The sequence below is a fragment of the Coprinopsis cinerea genome (genome assembly GCF_000182895.1).
Source record: "Coprinopsis cinerea okayama7#130 chromosome 5 map unlocalized cont3.5, whole genome shotgun sequence".
Lineage (NCBI taxonomy): Eukaryota > Fungi > Basidiomycota > Agaricomycetes > Agaricales > Psathyrellaceae > Coprinopsis > Coprinopsis cinerea.
The window spans coordinates 2010933-2031921 of NW_003307540.1; the positions used below are offsets into that span (position 1 = coordinate 2010933).

A 20989-nucleotide genomic window follows, 5' to 3' on the forward strand; every position below is an offset into this window, starting at 1 on the left:
ACCTATAGGGATACTTATGATTTCAGATCGTCATGGAAGATCGGGCTCACTTACCATCAAATGCGCCCAGAAGAACGCCCGACCAAAGACCCGTTAGCATCCAACACAGGTCACCTCTGGAATACCTGCTGGCGGATTCTTCGTAGTGTGGCCCAACGGACGAGGCCAGCGTACTGACGTCATCCGTTGAATGATATGAAGGCGGGGCCTCCTCGAGTAGGGATCTTGTTTCTATAGAGGAGGGCGGGCGCTCTAAAGACATTGGCAAGGAAAATGGATGACGGAAAGGGCAGCCAAACTAGCGGCGGATACTAGGGCAGTATCCTTCTGTCCGGATGAACGACAGACCAGAGCGACGCCAGTTAGTCCGCTTCGTATAGACTCAGAAAAGGTGGAGGTATGGGGTTGCAGGGACATGCACGTCGACTGTGGTTTTAACTTCACATGTCGCTGCCTCGCTTTTCATGTAAATGATAACCCAGTACAGTTGTCATTTTCCGTGACCGTCGGCGTAAATTTCGGTTTCTCACCGGCCTATTGAGGGTCCGGGAACCTCGGTATGCGGTCAAAAAATGGTCAATACTCGAGGGAGGTTTGCTTAATCGTTTAAAACGGATCTTGAATTGCTGTAAATTTAAACCGCTCAACGCGCCGACCAGAACCATTGGCATTTTTGTTGTAACCAACACTTACCGAGGATAGACTGAGGTGCCAGTGCACGGGTAGGAATACTCATCCAAGCTTCTTTGCTCCGGGGTCGAGTCACTGTGACGTTTCGTACGCTCTCGTTTGCTGGCGCGATGATAATTGCCTGCACCATACAAAAGACCAGCACTGTAACCCATCTCCTCTCCGCTTCCAGTGGAGATCATCCACTGAGAATGTCCTGAATGACGCTTCAGTTTTGCATTCAGAGCACAGCATACGAGGACGCAAAGGCGCCGGGCGTCAAGTTGAAGCCGTAAAAGGTGTAGTGACTAAGACTCTCGGGGAAAATGGGCGCTTCGGACAGTAGGCAAAAACCAGCGGGAGCTTGGGCAGTCGATGGCTGAAAACGCACGCAATGTATGTCCCGCAGAAGCAGTATAAACCAGTCTTATAAGGCTCGGGAGGCCAAATACAGGATAGAAAAGACGAAAAAGAATAATTCGTACCGGTGACCCTGGATCAACTAGAGCATTCTGACGGCTGCAGGGGGCAGATCGGACGGGCGAGGGGATGAAATGGGCGTAGAGTCCGGATGAACTGAGAAGGATAATAGGCATTCTTGATCATATGTTCCTGCATCGAATTAAGAAGGACGACTGTATTCCATAAGACTCACGCGGCCTAGGAAACCAAACGGAGGTTTCTTGTCTGTCCGGCAGAGAAGGGAATTACATGATCCCACTGACCACGCAGCAGCAGTGTAGCAGAAAAAGGTCACTTCAAAGTAGCGCCTTGCAGCCGTGAGACCCTACAATGACGACACGAAAGTGTAGCATGGAGGTCGCGCAAGGCTAAGCAGGACCCAACTCGACTCGCAGGGACAAGGGCAGCGGGCCATAAAATCCTGAATAGGATTGAATTTATGGTATCATATTGGGAAGTGGCGACGATTCTTGGGAAATGACCTTGCACAAGGTGGCAAGATTGCATTGGAGAGGGTGCATCTTTCCAGTCCTGGACCAAGATGGCAGCGTCCTGTATCCCAGATGTGGCTGGCACATTGTCGCAGATGTTACAAGCATGGATCTTGGCCAGTTAGCTTCTCGAAAAGATTAGCCGCCCTGGCGCAGCGGACTAGAGATTCGGTGGGTTGTTGACAGTTCCAAGTCCCGGCTACCCGACATAAAAGGAACATTGATTAGGACGTGCGTGTAGCCCGCGAAGTGAGCAACAACTCCAGGCAGGAGGCCAGGCTTGAAGGATCCAGACCCCTTCTCCCAGGAGCTATCACCTTCGAACAGTTGCAGACAACCAACTTGAAAACGAGGGATCACGCCAGACTGTCAGGGTTGTTAGAGAAAGGCGTCCGCTAGCGGGAGGTCAGTGTAATCGTTAGGTATTTCGATTAAGACGGCAAGGCAGGCCTGGTCCCTACATTTCAATTCCTTGGCCTTTCAACAAATGTGTTCCCTCCGAATAAGCGGGAAAAACGTGGAGTAGAAGATAGACAGGGCTGAAATTCGACGGCCATGCAGCAGTCGTTCCCCCATAGTGTCATATGCGTGGAGATAGAGTCACCATGCGCGTAGACATACATGAAATGGATGTGTTTGTCTGTGCTCACAGCCTACTTTGACAGGGACAGGTGCGTGGGAACGGAACATGCTCTGGAGAGGGCATTTGATGGTTATTATATTGCGACCCGTTGTCCTCAATTCCTGTGTTTTCTCCCTCATTTTCGACATAATCGACGCCCAGATCATACTGGCTAATGCCTACCAACCACCAGGCCGCACAGTATGAAAATCTGACAGTTCCCTCGCCCAAGAGGCCCACAGAGGGCCACGATTCTCACTCCTTACCCCGCTCGCCCTCTCTTTCTTCCTGGAAATCCTTCCTTCGTTTCCCCAACCAATCTTCAAAGAAACCTTCCAATGTTCCACCAAGCCTAAACCTAGACAATCGTTCAGTATCAGGATTATCGTATAATAGTGCCACAAGCACTCCGGCACTCGCAACTCCAGCACTAACCCCAACATCATACCTTTCGGACCAACGTTCTTCGTATAATTCTTCCAATACCCAATCTAGTGACTCGAATAGACCTCCAGCCTATCAAGAACCACCCTCGACGACCCCGAGGAATGTATCATATCCCCTGGACCACCACCACAATGCCCCGTCCACAGACGCGCTCGCAGCCGCCACGACAGCAGGCACTTCCCAGCTAAAGGCGCCCACATACCCAGGAAAACAACGTTCGCTTCCTCACCCCTTCGAACCCGGTTCATCCAAGTCGAAACCCTACACGACAACTCCTTCCCAGTCTTCCTTTGGTGCTCCTCCCACGACCTCGCGTCCACGAAACAACGGGCCCCTGACCCCAAAGGGTGTAGGAGCTTCGGCTTCTCGCTTCCTTCGCAGAGTGGCTTCAGCACCCAACGCCAAGGGGCTGTTCACCCTAGGATCCAAGTCTGCATCCACCACGAAGAATGGTCTTCTAGCACCTTCCGAATCTGCACCACCGCTACCGACAGTGTCCAGTTCGATGGAGGATGGTGATTCGCTAGACACCGCCTCTTCGGCAGAATCTTCAAGGGCTACCCCACGTTATGGGCTTCGATTGACACCGCCCAAGACAGCCCCGCCGATGAGAGATCGTTTGAAGAGTGCTCCATCTCAGCCCGACCCTTCAAAGATTCCGTTCAGACGGACGTATTCCAGCAACTCCATCAAAGTGGGACGGGTGAGTTCGTACCTGCTTTGCATTCTTGATACCGCACTCATCATCCGTGTTTTCAGGTGGAGGTGGGCCCATCGAGCTTTTTGAAAGTGAAGATGCTGGGGAAGGGGGACGTTGGAAGGGTTTACCTGGTGCGGGAGAAGAAAACGAACAAACTCTACGCGATGAAAGGTAAAGGTGTTCAAACTCATCGGTGGCCTCTTGGGCCCCGGTCGTCTGTTTAGCGACGTTAAGCTGACTTGGCCATCTGATCCGCATTCACAGTTTTGTCAAAGAAAGAGATGATTGAGAGGAAAAAGATTAAACGGGCTCTCACGGAGCAAGAAATCCTTGCAACCGCGAACCACCCTTTCATCGTTACCCTATATCACTCATTTCAGTCTGAAGGCTATTTATATTTCTGCATGGAATATTGCATGGGAGGGGAGTTCTTCCGCGCGCTGCAGACACGCCCGGGCAAGTGCTTGCCCGAAGATGGCTCGCGATTTTATGCCGCGGAGGTGGTTGCTGCGTTGGAATATCTTCATCTCATGGGCTTCATTTATCGCGATTTGAAGCCCGAAAGTATGTAGCCTTTCCTCTTCATGGTTTCACCGGTGCTGACCCAGACCCTACTGTAGATATTCTTTTGCACCAATCAGGGCACATCATGCTGTCCGACTTTGACCTGGCGAAGCAGTCTGCAGAGTACGGGGGCCTACCTTCGATGGTTCACTCTGAGCAGAACGGGGTATGTAGCTGGAGCGTCGAGATGGAACCCTGCCCGTTTGGCTCACTTGCTCTTTGTTTAGGTTCCTCTGGTGGATACGATGTCATGTACAGCGAACTTTAGGACGAACTCTTTCGTTGGCACGGAGGGTAAGAGGTTTTCTCTTTGATTACCGCCTGACCAGGTGGTTTACACAGCGATTCCAGAGTACATTGCACCAGAGGTGATCGCTGCGCAGGGCCATACAGCCGCTGTGGATTGGTGGACTTTAGGAATTCTCATTTATGAGATGATTGTACGTATATCTGGTGGAGTCTATCAAGATGGATCAGAGTTACTGACGTGTTTGGTGCCCTTTTGGGTGAACGACTACAGTATGCCACGACTCCGTTCAAAGGCCAGGAACGTAATGAGACCTTCAATAATATCCGCCATCAGCCCGTGACATTCCGCGACTCACCAAAAATCTCATCGTAAGTTCTGGGCTGTTTCCTTTGCTCTCGTTTCTTTCATCGTTTCGACGACTGATGCGCGGACTTTGCGTTCATGGGCGTCGCGCATCATCGCGATCCGATTTGGGAGATTTCTGTTTAGGAATAACCCCTGCCTAATCCGATCAACTGAGCTGACTATTACTCACAGAGCCGGCAAAGACTGCATGACTCGATTACTGGACAAGAACGAACGGACAAGACTAGGCAGTCGGAGCGGGGCGAGTGAGGTGAAGCAACACAAATGGTTCTCCAAGATCAATTGGGGCCTGTTGCGGAATACGCGGCCACCGGTGAGTAGTCTCCCTCTGAGCATTCGACGGAGAGAAATGGCGGGGGCATGAGGGAAGCCTTCGCGCATTCATTCATTCCTATTGGGAGTTTCTTGCCTTCATTGGACCTGTACTGATAAATTTGCACCAGATCGTGCCGTCGTCATCCAACGGTCTCGATGCAGCCCATTTCCGACATATGAGAGAATCGACGTCGCTGCACCTCGATCTTGAGGATCAGAGCAAGGCGCAGCCTTCGGCAGATCTGCTTGCCGACGACGGGCAGCCTGCGGACGTGTTGTTCAAAGCGTTCAACAGTATAACGCTGCACCACGACGGGGACACATGAGTTGTGAGAGACGTGCACACAGGGTGTGTGGCATACCTCGGAGGGGAGTCGGGATTTCGGTGATTGCGGTAGGATTGTGGAATCTTTTATCTCGTGTGGTACTTAGGCAGTAATAATTTTGCGAAAGCGGAGAGCGACGGGCCGTGAGATAGTGTTTTCGCATGAGAGGGTGCGGATCCTTTTTGGGTAGATCTAGATATGACGCCGGCGAACAACCGAGGAGCCTCGGGTGCATTTGCGATTGGATCTCGCCGATTATGTCAAGACACAGTCCTCCAAATAAGTATTTCTCACCTCTCAATTTATAACTAACTTTGGCTAATAATCCACTTACGTCCCCGGAACTTTCCCTTTCTCCACCGCAAACACAATACAAGTATCTTGCCCACACTATCAATCCACACATGGCAGACCTCTACCCTCCCTCCTATCCTACTCGCTCTCCGCCTTATAGACACCAGGACCCTGACTCTACTCAATACAACCACCAACAGCAGCAGCAACAACAGCAGCAACAACAACAGCAGCAGCAGCAGCAACAGCAAAATATGCCGTACCAGACTCCCCAACTGGTCCAGTCACAGCACTCGGGCTCAAGCAGCAACGGTAGTTCAGAGGACATCCACGACAGCAACCAGAACTCAGACTCAAAGACAAGTGGCGACCACACACCAGGGAAGACAGACACAAAGCCACAGGCCACCTTTCTCACAAAACTCTACGCGTTCGTCCATCCAACCGCGCCCTTGGTTTCTTTTCTGACGCGCTCTCTACAGGCTCCTCGAACGCTCCGAGAACCACCACATGATTCGCTGGGACCCTGCTGGAGAACATATCATCGTCGAGCGGCCAGAACAGCTCGCATTACACGTTCTTCCAAGCATCTATCGCCAATCGAGATTCGCGAGCTTCTCCCGGCAACTAAATGTATGGCATTCTTCGCTCTTCCTTCTGTTGGTCCTGACAATTGGCCGTTAGATCTATGGTTTCATGCGCAAGGTTAACTTGCGGAACGTCGATCCCGCCATCGACGATCCAGACGCCAGTACTTGGTGTATGTCTTTGTCTTATCACCGAAAAACAACTCTTGCTCATCTACCATCTTTTTAGCTCACCCAACCCTTAATCGACACTCTCCGCCTGAAGTAGTCGCAAACTTTAAGCGCCGGGTGCCACCGCGGCTTCCCAAACCTCGCAAGCGCGACACCCAGGAGCAGCCCACCATCCCTCCTCCTCGTTCCGCAATCGGAATGGGCCCCGTCCCTCTCACCGTCCCCTCTTCGGTCGGTGGCGGCGCACATAAAATGTCTGGCGGCCCTGTGACGACAAGGGCTCGTGGCTTCTCTGCACCTGGTTCTTTCAACCCTCTCGGCCATGGCGGTAGTTGGGGCACCAACTATCAGCGATCAGCCTTGCCGCCACTGACGGTTCCTTCAGACCATTCTCATAACAACATCTATAGCAGCTCGCCCCACACCCTTCACCCGATTCCCTCTGCCGATGATACCAACAACTCTACCGCTTTCCCCTCCATGTCCTCCTACAGCACCTCCAACCGGGACATCATGTCATCTCAATATTCCTATGGGCCCGATCAAAGCAACTGGTCATTCTCCAGTAGCAACGCCTCGTCTAATGCCCATGCCCATAACAGCAGCTTATCGTCACTCCTCAACCCGAGCAGTGGCGGTTATTCGCGGCCGACGCCAACGATCAATACGTCTTATGGATCACCTTTTTCGTCAATGCCAATGCAAGGCGAGCATACTGGATCGTCTTTGTCTCCAGATAGCCGTCCTGCGACTGGCTACTCTATGTCCTCAGTCTCCTCCCTTCCGTACCAGGATGACCATATGCACAGCGATTATTCCCGTCCCAACTCTAGCCACCGTCCAATTTCTCCGACACGACCACACTCGTCAAAATCCAACTATCCGGCCGGGACTCTTAGCGTACGCCGTGCCCGGCGGCATAGTCAAGCCATGAGCCCGTACCCGAGTCCATACGATCATTCGACCGAACAACAACGTCCATCCACCTCTCCTCGCCCCGTGGTCGACGATCATTCCTCTTCAACGGTGGGGAATGGCCTCCCCCGTGCCAGGAGCATGATTCAACTTCCGTCCGTTGATGCGTACGGCTTTAATGCAGGGCAGGCTGAGTTTGCATACTCGGCCATCCCAGGTGCCGTTGGGCCGACCTCGTCGATGGATATCAGCGATAGTTGGAACCACAGGAACCCACGGCCCTCGACTTCTACCTCTTCGATATCAGCTGCTTCCCATACCTCCTCTTCTCAAGCCAACACCCCCCCTCTCACCGATAGTTACACAGATATCAATCGCTGTGAGTAAACGGTTGACATCTCATCTGCCTTTCGCATGTTTGCTAACCCTTGATACAGTTTCCCCAGACTTTGGTTTCGTTCAGATGAACGAGCACCTGCAGCCTTTGCACTACAACAAAACCCCCGGTGAACTGTGAACCTTTCCTTCGCCAGTCATGCAGCGAAGAAGTTCTTGGGCTAGCTATAGAGTTTGATACCGCAAGTACGGTGTCGCTTTCTTCTTTTTGGCTGTTCTCTCGTTTGTTTCTTTCGCTTCAGGTCCCGTCGGTGTCTTCTTTGATTTTTTTGGTCGCCTTCTTTTCTTGTTCAAACAATGTCTCTGTTATCTCCCTTCGTCATCCCCCTTCTTTATTTCTTTCTCTCCGCTCTCCTGCACATAGTGTATATATATCCATGAACAACGACAACCACCTCCACGCATGCCTTGTATTATCCCATACCATTCATAGCTACCACGGACTTAGAATCATGCGCTCTGCCTTTGCTATCGACGCCCCCTTTACTCAGATGTATCCAATCTTGATTGATAACGATTGTTCTGACGCATTATGGGTTTGCTCCTACGGTCCACTTCTTACCAACCCACTCCGGCGCATGCAGGAGTTTCACGCGATTGATCAAGTGTTCTACGTACCAAAACAACGACGTATGTTCTGTTCTTTGGTTGGTGAGAGCCCTCCATTTTTTACCCACGCACCCCATCCAAAAACTCTCTTGTGTGAAAACTAGAGCCGACCTACTACCTGGTGCAGTGTGTTGTTTCTCCGAGCCGCTGCCGTGCGTACGTACACCCATCTCCGCTGACCCTATCATCGCACCTGTTGTCCGTATCCATGTGCCACTCCAGTCAAAGTCAATCGTAATCGAGTACAATTGTCCTCTTTCAGTTGCTTGACTTGACTGTCCTGTGGTTTGAATCTGTTGAGCGGAGGTCGGATGCAGCTTCTCATCATGCCGCTGGTCAAGTCGGATAGATAATCAAATATTGGAGATTTACTATCATATCAGACAATACTTTCATCCCTTTTACCCTTGGAGGTGTTTTCAAAGGCCTCGAAACGGAACATTAGAGGCTAGTTGGTTGGATTTAATCGGGTCAGAGGTTCCCTCTTTGGTCGACGGTTCGCCCTGGTGGCGCAGCTTTATGTGATGGATTGAGAACCATGGAAGACTCTCGCTCGAGGGACCTCTGAGTCCTGCGAATAGCCTTTCTTGATCTCAACAAGACCCTTCTGGAAACAGCCTCTCACATGGCTGAAGGATGTGTGTGTTTATTGTTCTTTTCTTTCTCGATGGAAAGGCAGTTGTTGTGCGATGCGATGATGTTTATGGTGATCATCATCGTTTGGGAAAGAGGAAATATCTAATCTCTTCGCAATCCATCTGTATCAAGATCATGGACCCCCCGCGCATTTTTTGATTCCGTGAACCGTGGGCATGAGCCCCAGGGAGCCCCACGACTCGAGAAATTGGCTTGCGCGGTTGGTTGGCTGTACAGGTCTGTTAACGGCGGCAGAGGGGCAGTGGATTCCAAGTTTGATTGATAGCTCAAGTGGATTTCTGATGATATGGACTATCGATCCTGCGTCGCCCTTCATGGTCTTATCACTAAAATGAGCGTTGATCAGGGTGTTTGTTTGAGGTAGACTCCTGACATTCTATTCCAGGACATGGCACCATGGATGTCCAACTGAAGGTCTGGCCGTATGTTCGGGACTCACCTTCTCCACATTTATGCGCCATGCCGCGTCCAATGCCTCTCCCTCGCCTTGCCCTCATTTCAGACTACCATTTCAGGCGAAACCTGCTGTCTTTGGATTTTATCACGCACCAATTCCCACCCCGAGTGGCCTTATAGTATCCTCCCCGTAGCTTGGAATGAGGCCGCATATACCAAACGCAGCCTTTAGCTAGGTTTTCCGATGCGTCCGTATGCACATCGGTGAGACTGAGGCTCCTTTCGATGCGCAGTGCTGATCGAAGCAATGCTTTCGTAGGGAAATCTCCTGCTCAAACTTGTCAGAGAAACTTGGTGTCCACTGAGAGACCCTAACAGATTGCGCAAAAGCCATGGTAAACGTACATGTTTATGCAACGGGTGGTCACCTCCGCCATCCGGAACGACTACCGCCTCGTCGCTCCGTTTTGCACTTACGCGATAATCAAGCGTCTGGGCTCTCTACTCGCCCAGGGTAGCAAGCTTTCAAGAAAAACTTTTGCGTACGGCCGATTCGCGGCGGTCCTCCGTTGCGTAAATAGTGGATTTTCCTGTCTGGCGAGTTTTGCAACATGCTAACCTATTTTAGAGTCCACATGCGTGATAGACCCATTTGGGCGACGGAAAGGACCCTTTTCCATGCCCATCCTCATCAGCGCGGACCGCAAGGACGGTGGTGATGAACACCCTCCGGCGCCATATGTTCGGGTCCAGAAATCCTCCCACAAACAAGCTAAATCTCCGTTTGGAGAATTCCTGGTTTGATAAGTCTGCCCCGAGACGGGGGTTTAGCACATGCGACTTCTTGTGGCTGCATGATTTCCAGAGCCGCGCACCCTTTTGCGAACTGAGGCAAAGCGAACGCGAAGTCTGGAGCGGTTAATGGGGAGGAGGATGCAGCATTATGTATCATTATTGCATCATTCCGTAGGGGGATCTACGGGTGTACAGGTCGACGACAGGCGCCCACGCTTCGAAAGTCTTTTTTCGTTAGTTGAACCCTGGAGGAGGTCATGGGCGGTGAAAATCGTCACCGGGACAGGAAGAATGGTAAAGCCTAAATACGCAAACGGTTTGGTCTGAAATGGGCGCTTATCGGAAAGAGGTGCTTCTCTCGGATGATCTAACAGTGTTGCTGGTTCGAAGTGGAACATGGTCGCTGCTTAAAGGCAGGCTTTGTACTTGCAACTGTGCGACAGTGAAGTTATCTATGTTTCACTCGGGAGGATGACTGTTACTACGGGAGCCTCGGGGACAGGTAGAACTTTGGAGTCACGTCAAACGTGCAACCACTCGAATTACCGTAATGGCCTTGCATCCGATATTCAGACGGTGGTGGTCATCGGGTCATTGAAACACGTTTGTTTGCTATCAACTTGTGGGAGTTTTGGTGTGGAGCAAGGTGCAGCTGGGCAGCAGAGGGTGTGTCTGTGTGAGAGAGTAAATAAAGAGCACAACGCATGCTTTCATCCGTGGTTTTTGGAGGTTTCCGCTGTCGACGGCCGCATTCCTCCCTTCCCGAAATGGGAGTTGCACGTGTAGCCGCGATCGGGCGCTAGATCGGGGTGATCACGCGGGACTAAAATCCTTTTGGGGAACGGCATCGACGGTCGCCCAAGAAATTGTTTTGGTCCGCTGTTGGGACGAAATATGGGGTGCATGGAGATGGGCACCTCGTCCTCACCGTCTCGACCTCTAGAATGGGATCCAGCGCAGTGACATGCTCAACTGAAGCCAGAGTCTTGAATGCGCAGCTTCGTTGAAGTAAGATCGAGTCCGTGTATCCTTTCTGGTCCAAGCAAACTCTTTCGTACGTTATCCCATTAACCTCCAACTCCAATAAATCCACTGCGTTTACGATCCAGAGCGCCCCCGTTACGATGGTCTCTTTAATATCCCTATCCCCTCAAGCGCGTAAGCGCAGAACAGAATTCTGATCGGAAAACGCACCATCTCAAGGTCTTTACGTGGCTATCAGGAGTATCTATTTCTGCACCTCAGCAAGTACGTTATCCACCAAACCCTGTTTTTCACTCAGCCTCTGGTCAGACTGGCATCATCTGGCAAGGGAAAGGGCCGATGATAGCAACGAGCAGCGATGGCATTAACTTTGTCGAGTCCCATCTCTCTCCTCCAACGCGTTTCACAAGGGCTGTATCGGTATCAAGACGGCGTTGCCAGCTGCTATGCATTCATCGCAGCATGATTGAAGGTCTCTGCCGAGCAACCGAGCGACGAATAGGGGCTCATGAGCACGTCTATTTTTAGGTCCACCTCGGGTGAGAGACCTCCAAGAGACGTCAAAACTTATCATCAACCTGCAGGAACATGAAGATCACAGGAGACTGTGGATGGACGTGACTACTTACCGCCCTCTGGGCCTCCTTTTTCCTAATTTAGCCTGTCCACTATGCTTGGCCATTCTCGGTGCGGGGGCTAAATAGCTTACATTGTCTTATCCATCCACTTGCCATTTTGGTGTCACTTGGAGGGCACTGGGTGAGAGAATTGAGGGAGGTATCGAGGGCCGCGGGTGTGGATCTGGTGGGAGTCCTTGCCTAAGCTTCGGTCCAGAAACCTATTTTTCCCCCAAACGTAACCCCTCTTTTCATTTTGCCTCGGGGCGATCTACCACCAAGCGACCTTGAGAGAGGAAGGACAAGTGCACGAGCCTGTTCACATTTCCCAAGTACGAGTGACCCAAAGTTTATAAATTCACAACCAATCTAATTGTTTCTCTGTTTTCAAACTTGACAAGATGCTACGGTGGATGACAACTTACGAGACTGTAAATAGAGCGTGGTCAATACAAAAGTCGATGTATCCAAAGTCCATGGTCAAGAAGGAAAAGAAGAGATCCGTTTAATAAAGAGAGAGAACAAGAAAAATCCCAGGAATGGGGTATAAAAATACACGATGCGAGAAGAAACGAGACCCAAAGGAGAAGGAAAAGGTTTTTGAACTTGTATTCAACCGGTGTCCCAACATTGAAACCTCTGTGCTGCCTGTGAAAGATGAAACGAAGAACGAATGGAGGTTGCAGTAGAGGGATTGTAGTGTAGTCCGAATAAAATGAGTGTAGGTAGTTTAAATGAGAGTAATTACGTGCAAAGGAACGTGGTGTGCTGTGGTCGGGAACCGGAAAGACTAGAGCAATGATTTGGATATGCTGAGACGGAAAAATAAATCAAGGCCAGAGGGGAAAGGCCAAGTGTGCACTATGGCCATTGGCGGTGACTTGCGCCAGACAAGCTATCCGATGTGAGGTCGAAGGATGACCGGTAGGGCGTGGTAGGTGTCATTAGTCGGTTAGGACTGAAAGGGACCTCGGTCATTGGCTGTGAGGAGGCGGGATATCCTGACTCGAGATCGCGGTCCTCTGACGAAAGGAACGATCGAGTTTCTTCTGCGTCTTGGGCTTCGGGAGGCTCGTCGTCAAGTTCTTCGTCAACAGCGCGACGAGCTACGATATAGAGGTAGACCAAGATGGCAGCGCAAAGAGCGATGCCAACGAGGGTCCACATCTGAGCAAGCCAATCGGCACTTCCTTCATCGTCAGTGGAGTCGGGATCAGCGACATGGAAATCCTTAAAGGAATGGATGGAAGCACCGATGCTGGTGTGAATCACCACCTTAAACAGTGATAGGGCGGTGCACACAGTGTATGTGTGTAGGGTGAGGGTGGGGGATGCGGCCAAGAGGCAGTTGAGAACATTGTAGGGATAGGGGGCGAACCGGATGAGGAAGAGAAGCTTCGGTCTCTTTTCGATGGCCCGGACGACCCGTTTGATGCTGGTGTATGAGTTGAGCCATTTACCGATGGATTCCCGGAAGAGGGCACGGGACACGATGAAGACGACGAGAGCTCCGAAGAGCGCAGAAAAGTAGGAGATAATGGCCCCCATCCAGGTGCCGAAGGTATAGCCCGATAGTACGATGAGGGTGGAATAGAGGGGAATGGGCGCTAAAAACGATTGGTACAGGGATCAGTAAGTGTTCCGCTGTTACCAATGACATAGCGTATGACGAAAACTTACGGATGGTAGTCAAGAATATCAAGAAGAAAAGGATAGCATGGCCGTATTCTTCGTCAGATCGCAGCCAGAGCGATAATTCGTCGAGGACTGGAACGGGGTTGGTCAATATGAGCGACGATCGTGGAGCGTAGGACACGTTAGGAAAACACTCACGTGTGAAGAGCTCGGTTCTGTAGAGGGCGATCGCAACGACAAAAGCGAAGCTAGTAAGGGCGTACAGGATCATAGGTATCCATGGCTTCAACTTCATGACTATCCGTGGGCCCTTGGGAGGACGAGTCGTAGGATTCTGGAACGATCGTGAGGAGGGTTGAAGCTGTGGCTGCCCAATCAAAGGCGGAGCATCATGAGATGGGCGAGCGGGGTTGTGCGACGGCCGTGATGGGTTGGTGAACTGAGATTTTGGTGGAAGTTGAGAAGAAATGTATGACGAAGAGGGTGTCCGCTGTTGTCTTGAAGAAGAATTTAAGAAACCTGGTCTAGAAGAAGGAAGAGGCAGGTTTTGGTGGTGGAAAGATTGGACCTTCTCGTTGTATTCTTCTATGGGTGTTGCCAGAGAGATGAGGTCGACCGAGGGCGCACGACGAAGGTCGGTGTGTGCCATTTTTCCAACCTGTACCAGCAAGAAGGAAAGGAAAAAGGGAGAGAATGGCCGAGAGCCTAACGCACTCAGATAGCAGGGCGGGACAGCGAACGACAACAGACTGGAGCCCGCTAGATGTCAACGGCCTGGCTTATCGACAGATATGCTCCCACGCACAGCCTCTCATCCTCTTTAATCCTTTCAACTGCTGCGGAGGGTGCCACATTTTTCAAATCGAAACGCGTTCAATAAAGCCTAATATTATTCCCCGTTAATCCCAATCCCTCAAATAAGGAAGCAACTTTCCACGCGGTGACGACACACCTCCCAAATCCCGGCTTCACGACGTTCTTTTCTCCTCGAACACTCGACAGCCAGGTCAGCCAGATGATTTTCTTCCGAGCTTGCTCCACAATTCCAGCACAGCTGACCTCTGTCGTATTTCTGCAGGCGTCATGTTTCCGAAACTCTCCAGAGTGTTCACCAGGGGGCACAATCCCTTACAAAGACGCCTGGGCTCAACCGCCAGCGGCGAATCCAACCCGAAATCGCGGCATGCTCTCTTCTACTCAGAGACTCTGCCGGCAATGATGCCCGTGTTCCTCCTAGGGAGTGCTATCTATCTGGTACGTCACTCCATACGCACCACACACGGTCAATCCCATATCGCTTTGACAGGGTTTGAGGCTAACCCAGATGAAGCTATCCCACGAGAAGTATGTCGTCGATGCGGAGAGTCGAATCCAAGCTCTAGAAGCTGAGATTGCAGGCCTCGAAAAGAGCGGGCCAGAGCCTCAGGTTACTGTGACCTCTGGTTCCCAAACGCCGCCTTCAAAACCATCGCGCTGGGGTCTGTGGTGATTTTATTTATACCCTTACGAATAATTTCCCAGTGTGAACAAGATCAACTCAATTCACGACAAGAAACAACTAGGCATAAATTACTGGACAAAAGGTATATAAGCATTAGACGAACAAGCCGGCGGCCTCTAACAGTAAATGAGCGACATGGGATGGCGGTATCGAGAGTTATCATGACGACAGGATGCTTTTGATCAAGGTATTCTTGTGCTTGTCGTAGAGCTTCGCAGAACTAGGAAGGTTCACTGGTCAAAAACCCCGAACCAAGTTTCGAGCCAAGAACGTACCTTAAAATCGCTGATGTGAGGCCAGCGAAGGCCTTCACGGAATTCCGCCCTCGTTTCAAGTCGAAGATGTCGTAGGCTGTTCAATAAAGAAGTTAGCAAGAGAATAGCCTACCCGTCATCGACGGAATGAACTAAACCAAGGGCTACTCAGGGCCGCCCGTCAATAAAGATCACGACATGAGGCACACGAGGTCCGGGGGTTGAAGTAGGCACAAAAAAGAATACAGGTGAGATCAAAGAAGACGACTTACAAACGAAGATCAGGTCCATAGCAAGCTTCGCTCGGGTAACTTGGAGCCAATAGTCTTGCCGCTGGAGTCTCGATAGCTCCTTTTCGTCAATCTTGGACACTTTGGGCTTGGACTTGGCCGAAGCCCCATTTGCCATGGATTCGTTATACATCCTTCCTTCGACTAAAGCGGGCGGACGTCAAATGGGATGAATGAAGCGAGAACAGACGGAACGCCCTTGTTAGTCCTGAAATCTAACCCATCCAGGTTTGAGGCGCCGCACCTTCTGCCTGCAGACTGGTAATCATCTGCCGCTCTACCCCGTTCTCGACCAGACCAACTAGCGTGGAAAGGAACCAGCACCAATCAGAGAACTTGCCCGCTCGGTCTCCAAACTTCTTGCCAAACAGGCCGAGTAAAGATAATGTCGAAAGGTCATCTGCAACCGCGTTCAAGAGTTCGAGAAGCACAGGAGGCGGTGCGTACAAGGCGGCGTGAAGCAACGTTTGGGGTTTGGGTGACGACTTGGAGGAGGATTCGGAAGCAAACGGAGTGGCTTGCTGCGCTCGAATGGCAGAAAGGGGGTGCAGCCAATTGAATAACAGCAAACATTTTCTGCACCAAAGAGGCGTCAAGTTGTGGTCCAAGTGACTGGGGTTGCATGCACTCGTACCTCGTGAATGATAGGCCTGACGCTGTATCCGAGAGTCGTTTCACAAGGTCAAGCTGGATGCCTTTGGGGCGACGTAGTACGCGGTTCCTGGCAATGGAACCATGGAATAATAGGTATACTTTTATCGAGTATTGTATCAGTTTCTGTTCAAGGCAAACGAATCAGGCTTTAGGAGTGACAATATTCGAAGAATCCACGTACGAAAGCTTTATCTCTGCCATTGCTAGTCAGAATCATCTCCTTCCAGACATCCTCCTTCAGCACTCTCTTCTCCGCAGCTTTGACTCGTTCCTCCTCTTCGTCCAGGTCATCCTCGTCCACTTCCACATGGTCTGACTTTTCGTCGTTTCCCCCATATGTAGAAGCCTGGTACGTGGTTGACGAGCTAGAAACAATCGACGTCTTCGGTGTCCGTGGAGGATGCGAAGATAAGGGGTTCATCTGGAACGATGAGCTGGAGTCGAAGCCATTGGATGAATAGTACATGTCTTCATGTTGGGACGAGGCAGAGTGAACTGCCGGCTGGTTCGGGAATGTAATCGACGACATTGGGCGGGAGTCAGCGTCTTTCTAGCCCTTCAAGCGCCCGAGGTAGGCTGGGTTTCGAGAATTTTTGGGACGACAGAACAAAGTGCGCAAGGGTTCAGCTCAACAGCATAGGCGCGCAGAGTGGCACGTGTTAAGGGAGTAAACAACGCTGACCAAATAAACCGCAACGCGTCTATGCCGGCTGGCACACAGCAACCGTGCCACTATCGTTCCTGCCTTCACCGTCTCTAACCGTTTTTCTTGTCTTTTCTCCGCGGTCTTAGCCTAGAATCTGGGGTACCATGGCCAACAAGTCCATAAGTGAATCCGGACTGCGGTCGCCGCAAACTCCTCGTTCCAGCGCTGCTTCTCCCAGGCCGAAATTCGATGGGGATCTCCTGAAAGCTTACATGAAGAAACTCTTATCTTCGACGCTGCAGTCAAAAACATGGCCGGGTAGTAAAGACAGGGAGAAGGTTCGGGCTTGGAATAAAGAGATAGGTGAAAGAGTAAAGGAACGGATGGCTGAAATCCAACCGCGCGGTTTGTAAGTGGACTCCCGTTCCGTTACTTCGCACAAAGTAACAACCTGTCACCGACTTGCGTCCTCGCACTGCTCACAGCAAATACGTTGTCCTAACCCAAATACACGAGAATCTAAATCAAGGTGGCAGGTGAGTCTCAGGTTTCCTTGTTTTAACTGCGTTCTGATTGGATCGACTTTCTCTTCTCGTCTCTGTAACGCACGCCCTTCGCATCTCACTCGTCTTCTTGATAATCAATGCACTCCAACGGTGATTGAATGTCAGAGCGGATATCGTCTGCCATTGGGAAGACGGTGATGTAGTCGCACAAGAGATGTTTGCCAATGTAGGAATTCTTTCCATCTTCGTCCCTCGGCGACCTCGTTCTCATGGAACTCTGCTTCTTCGAATAGGACTCTTTGATCTGTGTATGCATAGCTCTCGCAATAGCCTGACTGTCTTCAGGTGATCAATACCCCCATTTCTACCCGGAAGATACCCATGCAAATCTACTGTTTCGTTTGGCGTCCCAATCTTGTGCACCGTTGTCGGATCTGGCTCCTATCTGCGGAGCTTCTTTAGGCTTTCCTTGGAGAGGCGCCAGGCTGCTTACGCTCTCATGACCTGCCTGGTGCTGTGAACGAATTTGGACACTTGAGTAGGTTTTATGATCTCGTTTGCTGTGGAGCGGTGTTGACTTTTTGTCCGCTAGATCCCAGGCTGGGACTAGACCTCGGCGGTAGCGAATCTCAGGCAGCAGCTTGCGCCCAATATTTTATCGACCAGATTCAAACGAACTGATTGTGGTTAGCGGCGGATTGTCATCGACCGCATCCAAGCTTGATGGGCTTTCTTGAGCGTCACGCACCGGTTTCGATCCATGGGGCATGTGAAGACAATTTACTTGCAACCTTATTCATTGCCACTGCGTTTCCCCATCAGCTCCTGATCAAACCGGGACAGAATGGGACTGTGAAGCACCAAATTTCCGGTATGTCCCCTCCACGCCCATGCCACAACAACTCGTTGTAGCTTTGGCATGTCATCTTGTGCGCGCTATCCACCCGTGCTTTCGTCATCGCTTTTCCGATCAGAAGGCTTCTGGAAAACTACCTGCTGTCTTTGGTATTTTCCTTGAAAAGGCAGCTTCCCTCTTTTTCCCTCGTTAGAAGTGTCTTCACCGAAGCGTTCAGCGTGGGTCTCGACGTGACGTTCACACGGAGTCGTGTCTAATTCGAGCTTGCACTACAACTTGGTTGAACGCAAGTTAGTCGCTCGATCGACCGCTGGTTGACACGCGGTTTGGCTGCACAGCAGATTTGTGGCTTGTCTCGAATCCTGGGATCACACGCCCAATGCTGTGTGGCCTATGGCAAAATATAGCGGTGGTCAGTGAGCATTCGCCGTTGAAGCGATGGCCGTCCGTGGAGCATCATACCTTCCAGCGCGGTGATCGCTTGCGTCGGGACCTTCTCTGCTATTAGGTCTTCTGATCGTCAGAACGTACCGCTTTCGATATGTTCTCATCATTCGCAGAGAACGAGGCCTTCTCTCCAGATTGCAACCTGGATCTGGTGTCCAACTTTGACATCCTTCTTTACACTGCCACAGTGGACAACTCCATTTCCTGCATTGTTGGCCCTCTGTCTGGTACTGGCGTTTGACGAGTGAGGATTTGAATGTTTGATTGGCATCTGACTTTGCTCAAGGCGTTATCTTATCGTGTGTACGAGCTTGAATGACACTACACCATGTGGAATGGGCCGCTCAAAGGGGTGTTCACACCGATGGGTAATAGGCTAATGCATGAAATGACGTTCGCCCGCTACACTGACGAGGTTTCAGTGAATGAGAATGATGAACGACGACAGATCCGCTTGGTGTCGTAGTAATCATAGAACGCCTGTGGTTCTACTCCAAGCACGATCATTGAAAGGAGCTCAAGATTCTCGATGTGGAGACAGGGATGGGCATTCATTATTGCGAAGCTTTGGGATAATTGAAGAACTTGATCGCAGCGCGTAACATAGGGGAATGACTGGCTACGTGCATCTAGGGTTAGGGTTAGGACGGTGAACGAGCAAAAAAGAAGGGGCCGGTCGCCAGAGAAGGCAACCGGCCAGAGCCAAATATTCAGGCGGTGCCCGGCCCAGAGGACCGGACAAGGTCGCCGTAAAACAGATTTACAGTCACAGGTTGCTGCTGCGTTAGCCTCGGTCCGCCCCGAGGAGAAAGGTCGAACCCGACGACTGCTGCTGGTGGGATTGAGCCTCACGAGGTGCAGTCCTCATGACTCTGGTCCAGCCAATAATGACTCCGCGAGTACAGGTTAATCGTTGTCCCGATTCTCCAAGTAACGCAGAAATCTCGCTGCCCACTCTACCTCCGTACTTTCCGACGGGAGCTGCTCATGATGTTATGTTTACTACCCAGACAACCCTGATACACCTCCATAACTGGGCTCCCATGATGCATGCTCTCCTGTCATCCTCGGGTAATGGAGGCTGAATAACCACTTCCATTCGCAGCCTCTTCTGTCGATCTGGATTCAGGTCTCTGCTGTGAGCACGACTGCAATCTCTCCACTTTTCCCAGAGATGGATTCATGCAGTCTTTTCACCGGCCCGCTTCCCAGCGACGCCTTGCCCAGAATGTAGCTTGGGGCCGTGCAATCTGGTCGAACTGTGTCTCCCAAAGGGTGACGGGATGTGTTCAAGGTATGACACTGTTGTGCATTTAGTGTTACCAATCTTAACTAATGAACTCTGGGGCCCTTCAATCGCCCGTAGCCAAAGCTTTTCTTGTCATCGCTTGACACTTGTAATCGCTGCCGATGGTAATAGTATCAAACGGAGCTGCCGACTATGCCCTGCCTGCACCCACGGGGAATAAACGCCCATGTCCACTGTCCACTTGCTAACAAACTAGCCCAGGTATCTGGACAAAAGCGACCGCTTGATCTGGAATCTGGGGTGTAAATCGAAACCACATTTGCTCCGGACTCTGAGACAGTCTTTGGTAGTCCCGTTGGTGCCCAGCCTGGACGCCGGTCTCGACTTGTGGGGGTCTCCTATTATACATACATGGCGCAGCTCCAGCAAGGTCGTTCGTTTGACAAAAACATGATGCGCAAAGGTAATTAGTCTGGAAAGAATCTACACATTCAAGGTTAGAAAGGCCAATTTAGGAGACTTCCTGTGAATTCGACGAGGAATATTGATTAGGTTTTTCTAGGTCAAGATCCCTCTCTTTGCAAATCTGGCTGGTGACGCCTTCGTTCCCTTCTCTTCGCGGACAGACAGTCGATTGTTTGACAGCTCGCGAGGGGGGGGGAAGAACATCAATTCCAGCTATTGAGCAACAGTCCCACGGAAGTCGACGCTTCGCCTTAATCATCCGCTGGTTCTCTCCGGGTATAACCCCGAAAAGCAAAATAATTATCCCTCGACATCAGCTTCCTCCACCTTTCTGCTCATGTGCTCCCAACTTGCCCGTTTGAATGTCGTTATCCTCGTCTTCTGATACCAACAATTGCCAGTCCACGACTGAAATATCGCCTCTCTTGGGCATGTCGGAGATTTTTCGTGGTTCACTGTTTCGGCATCCATGCAGCACACTTGATCAACCAACATCAGGGAACCCATCTCCACGGTGGATGGATGGATGGGCCACCGTTACCCACGGACTGACCACCATCTCTGGGAATAAGACACTTCTAACCTCACTTCCTCGCGTCTTATGTTCTGGTTTCCACTTAGGGTTAAATCCCAGGCATCCAACGGCACCGTAACACTCTGCTTTGCTCTGCTCGTGTATCAAGTCTATGAAATCCGAGTGTTTTGCTCTACCTCGAACAAAATCTCACCGTTCTCATCTCGGCCGCCCCTTGACTCTCTGCATCATCCCTACAATGTTCGTCATCTTGAAACTCGAAAATGTCCCCAACAAGTAGGGTTCCTGACGACGCCGCACAGACGCCTTCTACTTCGC

At 51.1% G+C, this 20989-nt stretch overlaps 6 protein-coding genes across 6 annotated transcripts; 4 read left to right on the plus strand and 2 right to left on the minus strand.

Annotated features, from left to right (window-relative positions):
* Nucleotides 1–2227: 2227 nt before the first annotated feature.
* On the plus strand, nucleotides 2228–5343 carry CC1G_01261 (AGC/RSK protein kinase; the record flags this gene model as incomplete). The annotated part of the gene is made up of 11 exons (XM_001837297.2): nucleotides 2228–2233; nucleotides 2288–2293; nucleotides 2438–3394; nucleotides 3451–3562; nucleotides 3656–3955; nucleotides 4012–4121; nucleotides 4183–4249; nucleotides 4307–4395; nucleotides 4476–4573; nucleotides 4743–4884; nucleotides 5015–5343. The coding sequence occupies 11 exons, from the start codon at nucleotides 2228–2230 to the stop codon at nucleotides 5210–5212; spliced, it is 2085 nt and encodes a 694-aa protein (XP_001837349.2). The 3' UTR covers nucleotides 5213–5343.
* A 273-nt stretch (nucleotides 5344–5616) lies between these two features.
* CC1G_01262 (hypothetical protein) lies at nucleotides 5617–8105 on the plus strand (the record flags this gene model as incomplete). Its single annotated transcript, XM_001837298.2, has 5 exons — nucleotides 5617–5936; nucleotides 5989–6139; nucleotides 6191–6266; nucleotides 6323–7558; nucleotides 7617–8105. The coding sequence occupies 5 exons, from the start codon at nucleotides 5617–5619 to the stop codon at nucleotides 7694–7696; spliced, it is 1863 nt and encodes a 620-aa protein (XP_001837350.2). The 3' UTR covers nucleotides 7697–8105.
* Nucleotides 8106–12392: 4287 nt separating this feature from the next.
* Nucleotides 12393–13917, minus strand: CC1G_01263 (hypothetical protein; the record flags this gene model as incomplete). The annotated part of the gene is made up of 3 exons (XM_001837299.2): nucleotides 12393–13240; nucleotides 13314–13400; nucleotides 13467–13917. 3 exons carry the CDS (start codon nucleotides 13915–13917, stop codon nucleotides 12495–12497), a joined length of 1284 nt encoding a protein of 427 aa, XP_001837351.2. The 3' UTR covers nucleotides 12393–12494.
* A 569-nt stretch (nucleotides 13918–14486) lies between these two features.
* CC1G_01264 (hypothetical protein) lies at nucleotides 14487–14757 on the plus strand (the record flags this gene model as incomplete). The annotated part of the gene is made up of 2 exons (XM_001837300.2): nucleotides 14487–14522; nucleotides 14575–14757. The coding sequence occupies 2 exons, from the start codon at nucleotides 14487–14489 to the stop codon at nucleotides 14755–14757; spliced, it is 219 nt and encodes a 72-aa protein (XP_001837352.2).
* Nucleotides 14758–14928: 171 nt separating this feature from the next.
* CC1G_01265 (hypothetical protein) lies at nucleotides 14929–16496 on the minus strand (the record flags this gene model as incomplete). The annotated part of the gene is made up of 6 exons (XM_001837301.2): nucleotides 14929–14989; nucleotides 15045–15120; nucleotides 15296–15457; nucleotides 15558–15889; nucleotides 15948–16090; nucleotides 16149–16496. The coding sequence occupies 6 exons, from the start codon at nucleotides 16494–16496 to the stop codon at nucleotides 14929–14931; spliced, it is 1122 nt and encodes a 373-aa protein (XP_001837353.2).
* A 281-nt stretch (nucleotides 16497–16777) lies between these two features.
* CC1G_01266 (hypothetical protein) lies at nucleotides 16778–17468 on the plus strand (the record flags this gene model as incomplete). The annotated part of the gene is made up of 2 exons (XM_001837302.2): nucleotides 16778–17022; nucleotides 17465–17468. 2 exons carry the CDS (start codon nucleotides 16778–16780, stop codon nucleotides 17466–17468), a joined length of 249 nt encoding a protein of 82 aa, XP_001837354.2.
* Between the last annotated feature and the right edge of the window lie 3521 nt (nucleotides 17469–20989).